The sequence below is a fragment of the Archocentrus centrarchus genome, chromosome 20 (genome assembly GCF_007364275.1).
Source record: "Archocentrus centrarchus isolate MPI-CPG fArcCen1 chromosome 20, fArcCen1, whole genome shotgun sequence".
In the NCBI taxonomy this organism is placed as follows: domain Eukaryota; kingdom Metazoa; phylum Chordata; class Actinopteri; order Cichliformes; family Cichlidae; genus Archocentrus; species Archocentrus centrarchus.
The window spans coordinates 26,185,969-26,195,954 of NC_044365.1; the positions used below are offsets into that span (position 1 = coordinate 26,185,969).

General features: G+C 40.5%; 1 protein-coding gene across 1 annotated transcript; it reads right to left on the reverse strand.

Moving 5' to 3' along the window:
• Window positions 1-3,593: 3,593 nt before the first annotated feature.
• On the reverse strand, window positions 3,594-8,085 carry LOC115799185 (vascular endothelial growth factor receptor 2-like). The gene is given in 15 exon segments (XM_030756208.1): window positions 3,594-3,707; window positions 3,786-3,891; window positions 4,987-5,086; window positions 5,213-5,322; window positions 5,701-5,823; window positions 5,915-6,012; window positions 6,092-6,200; window positions 6,805-6,893; window positions 7,034-7,042; window positions 7,045-7,146; window positions 7,242-7,262; window positions 7,265-7,345; window positions 7,762-7,822; window positions 7,825-7,899; window positions 8,059-8,085. Coding segments are annotated over 13 exon segments (939 nt in total). The 3' UTR covers window positions 3,594-3,707; window positions 3,786-3,891; window positions 4,987-5,052.
• Between the last annotated feature and the right edge of the window lie 1,901 nt (window positions 8,086-9,986).

The following is a 9,986-nucleotide window of genomic DNA, read 5'->3' on the forward strand; positions in this document are numbered from 1 at the left end:
GCTGGAGACAGAGCAGCAGGGGTGGCTGCTGCACTCACTCGGATGACTTGGATTTCTCTCAGGATGACGAACAGCTGGATGGGCCCAATGATTGAATGTGTCTGGCTGTCATTGGCTGCCCCTGTCCAGTCCTATAGATGAGCTACAGTGGAGTGGGCGGGACGTCTTCAGATGGCGGTTTTAGGAAGTTAATGTAAGTTTACATTGTGGGATTTCATGTTGCCCTAAAGCACAGATCTATTTTTTTTTGGTTCATTAAACATTCAAACGTCCTTCAGTTAAATTCAGTTGAATTTTGTGCAGAATCTACTTTACTTGGAAAAACAAGCTAAGCTCTGCCAGACCACAGTTCTTGATTCCTCTGACTCAGACATTTCTTAGAAATATTTGAATGTTACAAACACGAGACTTTAAAGTAACAAGGACACACACACACACACACACACACACACACACACACACACACACACACACACACACACACACACACACACACACAAGCGATACTGTTGAATGATAATGATAGAGATCAAAATCAAGTACATCCTCTTGGCTACAGTCGACTTAACGTGAGCTTTTCAGATCGTCCTGGAGCTTGAAGGTCTGTTCTTGGGGGCAACAAACCTGCAGGGAGCTGGCTGTGTTAGATCATGTACTCTGTTTTAGTAAAAGGAAAAAAAAAAAAAAAAAAGAACCGACAAAAACTTAAATGGTGAATGTGGTGCTTTAGAAAACCCTTTCAAACAAAACTTCCACACACTGAAACACACACGCCACCCTGACTCGGCCTACACAATGTCAGTGCTCATATCACTGTATTCCACATTGTAACACACACAAACACACACACTCCAGTTAATATTAGTGATGACCTTCTCCTCTTCCCCAACATCAACACACCTACAATCACCATCTTAGTATGTTTTAAGCCCCTCTTGTGTTCTTGTCTCAAATTTTTGCAATATTTGTGTGTACAGCAGTATTTTAATAAAGAATACCAAAACTGATAGTGATGTGGGGTCTTTTTTTTTTTTTTTTTTTGTCAGTTACAAAGACCACAGCTTTTTATTGTATAGCTAAAATAAAGTCATACATAGTAAAAACATGAATTTTGCTATATGATAAACACATTCCTCTTTGATTTATTTATTTTTTAACCTGACTGCATACTTATTAAGATCTATTTCTGTAATAATGGAAAAATTAATCAAGTTCTTGCTTACACTGACAAGGCAGGTTTTGACTTCACTTATAGCTGGTTATAGCTTGTCTGTTTGAAAGGGTGACCCATATGCCAAAAGGCTGCAGGGACTGAAGTTCAAGCTTGCCCGGGACCTGCTTCTCTTTACCTCCAATCAAAATAAAGGGTGAAAATTAAAAAAGAAAAAAAGAGAAGTGGTTTTAATGTGTAGACTGCATTTGGATTTGGATGTGATCTAAATAAAAATGTCAGTGTGTGTTGTCCAGTCACAGTAAAAGCAGCTGCATTTAGACTTGGGTTGTGATGGAGTTTCCTGCCACAAGTAATAAACTAGTGTTATGAGGAATAAAGAGATCTGAAGAACTATAACTAAGTTCACACATTCAAAGCTCTTTGTAAATGAAAAATCTCCTGGAAAAAAAAAACACAAGAAATTTACCAGTTAATGAATACATTGAATAAAAATACATACTCAGTTGCCAGTTTGTTAGCTACACTTTGATAGATCTCCGACAGTCTAACACAGCAGCCTGCAAAAAAATTATGCTGAGTTTTAGAGAGCCCAATCTGACTGGTTCAGTGACATATTATGCTCCATATCTTTTATTATTGAATTAACTAGTGTAGCTTTGTGTGGCTCCACAGTATAGTGGTTGACACATTCACCTAACATGCAAAAACTCCCTGGTTCAAAAAACCTACTTGGGTGGGTGGGAAGGGTTTGTAAAACTAAGGGGAAAAAGGGATTCCAGACATCTTAGTTCAGAAGATTATGGAACCTGGGGCTCATGTACGGGGGGCTAGAATGGGATTTGGGGGTGCACTATGACCGTGTCCAGTTGCCTTAGTGCAAGTTCGCCTTCCTTCTAAAACAAGTAGTTACAGCTTCCTTCCCCCTCCTTTTAAGCTCGCCTCCCACTGATTGAGAGCTAACAGTAGAAAACAGACTACTTACTGCTCACTATCACGTTGAGCCATTTTATTCCAAGGCTGTTGTGTTAGACTGCAAGAATTATAGCTGTGCCTATTAAAGTAGAAACTAACTAAAAATTACAATCACAAATGGTCAAATTTAAGGAAGTAACATTTTGGTTACAGAACTAAAATAAATACAGATACATACATTGTGTCTATCAGTATAATTCAGCAGATAATAATGTTTTCCAGCATATAGTAACTGTGCAAGAGGAACAGTTATTTTATACAGCAGTGCTCCTCTTCACAAGGCTTTAGGTATGAGGTACCAATACAGTAAGCTCTGATAGTTACATATTAGTGAATACATTCTGCATAACTGCATGGGTACAAGTACTGTCAGGTAATACTTAGCTGCTCTTAAAAGGGGTGATGTGGTGGAAAAGCACTGAGATAATACTTGCGAGGAAGCATGAGATTTTGCAATAGTTTCTTAAAGTTTGGCTGAAGGAGAAAAATTCAAAATATATGGAACATTTAGACATCTGCGAGAGAGAGGATGAAGGGGGAAGAACACCTGCAGATACAAGGAAAAGGAAGAGGGGGAGAATGGTAAAGTGTAAAGCAAGTTCTGAAGAAATTATTAAAAGCTGGAAATATATAAACCCTTTATAAAGTTGTCAAAAATACACAAGAGCAGATGCTAGAGGGAGGGGTAGAGGAAGGCAGAGTTATAGTCTGGAGGAGGGGAGCCTCCCTCGTCAGACTCCCAGTCACACGGCAGGATCGAGGGGTCGTCTTCACGGAGACCTGTGATGTCACTGCACAGGAAGGGCACCTGGTTATCTCGACACTTGGTGAAGGTGAAGAACCTAAACACACACAAAAAATTAAAAATAAAAAATCCCCACACAGATTGCATCATTGCCTCGTTTAGCATGCATCGAAAGATGATCTGAGGTTTAAGCAGTCAGAGATTAGAAGTCTCCACCTGCTAAGTTTCCCGTGCTTGCTGTCATTATTCTTCGTCACATTCTTCAGTTCCTCCGATGGTAGGACCATACCACTGTCGCTCTGTTCATCCTGAAACAGAAAGATCAGCGTTAATGGGTTTTCCTGCAAAATGATCTGTCTTCATATAAGCAGAATTGAACGTGCTTTCTTACATCAGTGCAGTCTAGCTCCTTGCAAGGCAAATCCTCAAAAGTCTGCAGTGTGGCCATGCCCCATGTAACTGCACAGATTGGGTTCAGATTAAAAAAAGCAAATTGGAAGTTTCTCGAACTGTTTCCTTTTTTCGGCTTACTGAATTTACTTTCAGTTATCTCACTTAGCTCTTTTCAGTCTTTTCACTTTGTGTCATATTTTTCTCTGGTTTTATTTTCCAAAAGCACGTATCTATTAAACTTTATTACTCATAAATACATGCATAACCTATCAAGTCAAGGTGCTGGCTCAGACTTATTTGCTGTGAACTTTTTTTTTTTTTTTACCTCAGGTTTGTTACTGCGAGTGGTTTTTCTTTGAAGGCCTCCAAGCGACCAGTTTCTCCAGTCATAAAAGATCCCAGAGGAATATAATCCTTCCCGTCCTGTTGAAGAGAAAGCATGAACTGGAGGTATTTGTAAGGCCTTTTGTGTACAAACATTTTGTTTTAATGATCTCTGACCTGTTCCACTCTCGCTTGTAGCAGCTCTCCCATTGTCTGCACCAAGTTAGTGAAGGTGGGTCGGTCGGAGGGATTGGCCTCCCAACATGCTAGCATTGTGCTGTAACTGTACACAGACATGAACTGAATTTAGATGAATAAAGAGGACTGTTTTTATTTTGATGCAAAGCTTTGTGCAGATGTGAAAATGTTAAAACAGTGTTCTGTTCACACGACAGTTCAACAAAAACATTTTTGTCACTATAATCAATTAATAATTGTGACGTCAAATTGATCAAAATAATAATGATGATCATTTTGGCCCTAATCATACAGCCCTAGTCTTATCTGCCCAAAGGACATTGTTCCAGAAGCATCCTGTTAACACACACCTGAATGCTCCAGATCAGCAAACTGACAAAACCTCTGCTTTTATGGAGGTGCTCACGCTGAACATGACCAGTTGGTCAAGTGCATTTGATTGACAGCACCTGGGGGGTACTTACCCTCTGCATGGAAACAGTAAAGGTATATTTGACTGCACAGCCGTACATGTGTGTACATGACAGGACATGTTAGCAGATGTAATAAACTGGAAATAGCAATACAAAAACAGGAACAGAAAAAAAAGTGTCTACTCTAAATATATTTTGTACACAGTTTAAATATTAACAATATGATATCAGAAGGCTTTTTTGCAAATCCAAAACAAACTTTTTACTGTGAAACTAACTGACGCAGAAGTCAGTGGTTGAAGCTATTTTGGGCTCCAACATCCGCTCAGATCGGTGGTTAACAGAGTGTGGCAAAACCTTCTCCTCATCATCAGCTTGATCAAAGTTGTTCAAGCTGAGCAAATGTGATCAAAATTTGCTCGTGTAAATTAGATTTTGTAATTTAAAGGTCAGTTAAGTATATAAATATAAAAATAGACTGTAGGGGTGCCTTTTAGTAAGTTCTTGACTGGAGGCTCAAAGAGGAAGGAGCTAAACAGCTTCTGTAACACAGCGGATGAACTACATAAAAGTCCAATATGCCATACATGTAAGTAAGGAATCATGATCAACAACTCCATTTGCTACAGATGAGCCCAAGAATAGAAGTAACAGAGACTGACTATTTGATGTACAGGGATTTTCCACACAAAACAAAATAATGAATCATCAGTTTCTACAAAACACTAATTTCTCTGGCTCCTCAGTAGGTATGTAGGTCAACTCACATCTCAGGCGTGCTGTATTCTGGTGCTCGCATCCTTGTTCCCCCTTTCAGCCTGTGGCAGAACTCCTCATCTATTTGAAGACCAGGGTACGGGGAAGCGCCTATTAAATACACACATGTCAGCATACACACCTGTGACAGTAGACTAGAAAACAGTAAGGAGTAGCCCTATTTATGTGATGCTGTCCAACTCCGGCTTATGTTCGGAAAAAGCACACGTCTCTCACCCAAAGAAGATCTCCCACAGCAGTATGCCGTAGGACCACACATCACTCTGGGTGGTGAACACCTTGTCAAAGATGGACTCAGGAGACATCCACTTGAGAGGGAGTCGGGCCTGTGAGATGGTCAAAATGCAGGATTAAGCAGGAATACCAAACATCGCTTATGTGAGAAAACTTTGCAGCACGGCTGGCTGCAAAGTCACTGTGCAATAAATCTTTTTAAGGCAAAAAAAAAAAAAAAAAGTTAGTGATTTATTGCTTCATACTCTTGAAACACTCAACACAATGAGTAGCAAATTTATAAGAGGCTTGGTGGCAGAAGCTGGCATGCCAAGCCGAAATTATTTCCCCTTCTTGGACTGACAATCAGACCTACTATTTGAAGAATGTATGGCACAAAAGAAATGTTGTGTCATTTTGTGTAAAAAAAAAAACAAGAAGAAGAATGTAATGTGTTATCTTTTGGAACCAGGCTGCTTAGAAGTACTCACATCTCCCTTCCGGACGTAATCGGGGTCTTTGTAGATGTCTCTGGCCAGACCGAAGTCACAGATCTTCACCACTTTATTGTCTGACAGTAAAATGTTCCTTGCTGCCAGGTCTCTGTGAATACACTGATGCAGACACACACAGAGCACAGATAAGGCTATATAGCCAGCACATGTGTACATGTATGCACACAGGTAGAGTAGCAAAGCACCACACCTTGCGAGAGGCCAGAAACTCCATTCCTCGTGCCACCTGAAAGCTGAAAGAAATGAGATCTTCCAGGTAAAGAGTGGAATTTGGAGCAGTTTGGGGATCTGGGAGACGAAACAGAGGGGTGTCAAAAGCAGTTTGATTAAGTACAAGCATAAAATGTTCACCAGGCTCAAGTCTTACCAAGGTCATTGCCCATCTCATCTCTCTCATCAAACTCTGTGTGAAAGCTGCTCTGGTTGTCGGGGACACTGTCGTCACAAAATGACCCCCCACCTTTTACTCCAGCCAGCTGAGGGAATAAATATGATACAGTACTGGGTGATGAATTGAAATTTAACATATTAAACATGCACCAGGTTGCTGGTGACCCCATAGCAGTAGGGTTAGTGTTAGCACTGCAGTTTAGCCGTATGCTAAACACATATGTTGCCTTTCAAATCAAATCTCTTACAGGCATCTTGACCTTACAGATCTTCTGTATAGGATTACATTTTGGATATGCAAGATAGTTGAAAATTTCATATAAGCCGTATTATGCTTTAACCCTGCTGGATGTTAAACAGTTAACACAATCAAATGTTATGAAAGACTGAGGGTACATTCCTCTGAGATCTTGTAAATTCTAGTTTGAATAATTCGTTGGTGGTGGATTAATAAAACATTTTTTTTTTTGGGAAATGATTAAATTGAAGTTTTAGTTAGGTGTGAACTTGTGAAGAAATTAGAGAACTGCATGTCCCGCTTCAGAACAGATAAGATCTTCAAACCTCAGACCAATTGCAGAAGTGAGCTTTTAAGTGTACAATTTTGTAACTGTTTGTCGCACGAGCGACAAGTCACGCAAAGGCCTCTTGTGTTTTAATGGTAAAAATAAGTCCAGCGGCTGAACTCACCCGATCTTGTACAAACACCTCTCTCTTGTTCTTCAAGAAGGTTGAAAGATTTCCAAAACGACAATACTCGACAATGACCATCAGCGGTCCTGTTCACACAGACACACATGTTACAGTCATGGTGAGTGTAAGGTCACACACACACACACACACACACACACACACACACACACACACACACACACACACACACACACACACACACACACACACACACACACACACACACCTCCTGGTTGGTGCAGGCTCCCAGAAGGTTGACTACATTAAGGTGATTTCCAATGTGGTTGAGGATCTTTAATTCAGTCATCAATGCCTTGTGTTCGCTGGCTGTAGCTCCCTCTGGTGGATAACAGGTGGAATAGTAAAGTAAGTGGCAGAAAAGTCTCTTAAATTGTAATTAAATGTAACAGAATATCATGGACCTGATATAGTACCTTTGAGCATCTTCACAGCACAGTCCTGCAGCTGCTACCACTGTCTATACCAAAGGCAGACGCCTCCATGACTTTACCAAAGGCTCCACGGCCTAGAAGCTTTCCTGAGAGAAAAAAGACAGCATGTGAATGGGAATGACAGGGATAAAGGAGGTGTGTTTTTGTGTCTTTTTAAACAACTAAGTTAATTATTATTATCATCCGATCCAGATGTGAGATGCTGATAACAGGAGACTTGAGACCCCACCAGATCTCCCCAGATCCCACCCTAATGACTGTAAGAGCTGATTAGTTTTCAGTAAACACAGTTTACATATCCCATGCTGGGGTTATAATTAGCTGACCACAGACAACACAGACAGAAAGTCTGATTAATGAGAGTCACCTCCAATAATAAGCTGATAAGGTCTATGAGAAAATTCCTTGTGTTGTTTGGTGGCTTAACACTACCTTCCTAGTCTCAACCCACCACAAGAGTATCATGCTAAATGTTTTTCTTTCATAGAATGATTCAGCGTACCTAATTTCAGGCGCTCCCGGGGGAACTCCCATTGGTTGGGGGTCATAATGCAAACCTCTCGCACTGCTCATCTATTGGCCCCTCTCCTGTGTCCAGTATGATTGACAAGTACTCCGGTTTGGTGTGCGTACTGTTGGGCTTTGGAAGAGAGCATTAGTATAAAGAGCAAACTTAGTTCATCCAGAGCCTGGTAGATGATCACAAAATGTAGTATGAATGTATGTAGTCAAAAGGCATTTTTTAAATGTGCTTCCTTTCATTTAAACTGGAACATAAAGAAAACAATGAAAATTGTACCATCCTAATGACAATCTTAACAGCCATTGTACTTTCTGTGAGTCAGAAAGCATACTGGCTGCAGGGATGGAGTACCTGGTGCCAACTTGATTCCAGGTGTTTTATACCAATCGCTGGCAGTCAGAAGAATGATATTTTTTTGTAATTCTGCCTCTGTACACCGTTACAGTGGATTTTAAATCAGATATGATTGAAGTACAAACTTTCAGCTTTAATTCAATACTTTTTGCCAAAGTCTTCCATTTACTGTTTAGGAATTATGGCAATTTTATACATAGTCCCTCATTTCACAGGCTCAAAATAATTGGACCATTGACTAACGAGCAATGTCATGGCCAGGTGATGCCTTTTTTCCGTGATAAATTAAGCAGATAAAAGATGCTGTGCTGATCTGAAAGCCAGGTCTTTTCCCCGGAGCTCTGAGGTCATCATTAGACTCATCCCCAAATAAACAGAGATAGCAGCTCAGGAGTGGCCAAATGAACAAAAAAAAGAAGGAGTGCACTGGGAAGCTCAGCAACACTAAAAAAGTCAAAAAGTCTTTGGACAGATGAACTTGAACTTGTACCAGAGTGATGACAAGAGAAAAGTGTGGAGAAGGAGAGGAAACTTATGGACCTAACTGTAAAAGAAACACACAAATGCCTCCAGGCATACATAGAAAATGTGAAATATATACTATGTATTTTTCTCATTATACCCGAAACCACTTAAAAAAAATCCTCTTCACCTGTTTCAGTTTTCGTATGAAGAGTGTGAGCAAAAACCAAAAGACAGCGGCCACCACACAGGTACCGGCCAGAGTAGGAATTTCCAGAAATGAGGTTTCTGGGGCACCTGCATACATAAAAACCACAAATGCACACTGTAGCTTAATCCTGATTACATTTCTAGGTATTTATTTATGCGATAAAAATCCTGGACTGAGCAGCACAGGACTGAGAATGTAGCTTTAGTTATACTATCTAATCAGCCAAATTGGTTCATACTGTAAGAGTATTAAATGTTAATTAAAGTTTACTCCTTAATGCAGCTCTGAGCAGTACAATAGTTTATTAGATTTAGGTACTTGATGCTTTCATCTTCCTTCCGAATGGTGTCACTGTGATTTCGCTGTCACACCACACACAAAGCCTCTCATCCATCCCTCTCATTAAATCTTGGTTTATTCTTATCCTTGAAATCTTTTTAATGGGACGATGAAGAAATGCCCATACTACGTGGAGCCTTCTGAGACGCAGGCCGGGGGCCCTTATGGAGGAAATAAAAAGGGGAGACAGCTTCCTTCCTCACTGATCTGAACACACAACACACACACACACACACACACACACACACAACACACAACACACACACAACACACACACACACACACACACGGTCAGTGCTCGTTCCAGATCTGGACTGGAGGAACCACAGAGGTCCTGCCTCCTCTACTACCTCCGGACATCAGAGTGTGTGTGTGTGTGTGTGTTGTGTGTGTGTGTGTGTGTGTGTGTGGGTGTGGGGGTGTGTGAATGAGGGAAACAGAACAAAAGGCCGGGTAAGTTTATGTTAAGATGTACTTTGATCAATGTTTACTTAGAAATTAATAAACAGACGTTCATCATCCTCCATTAATAGAACTGACACACTCTCTGTATAAACACACTACATCAGAACAATGAGATGTATTTTACTAAATGTTTGCATCCACATTACACACCTATTACACATGTGGAAACAACACTGATTCAAACTCAGTTTTATATGGATGTGTGATAACTTCAAGTGTTTCAAGAGCCATTATAAAAGCAGCGATCCTTACCATTGACCCATATAAAGGCTGAGCTCTCTGCAGAACCCCTCTCATTGGTGGCCTGGCACATATACAGACCCTCATCCTCCACTGTGATTCGGTCAATATGGAGCGTTGCTTCTTCAGCTGA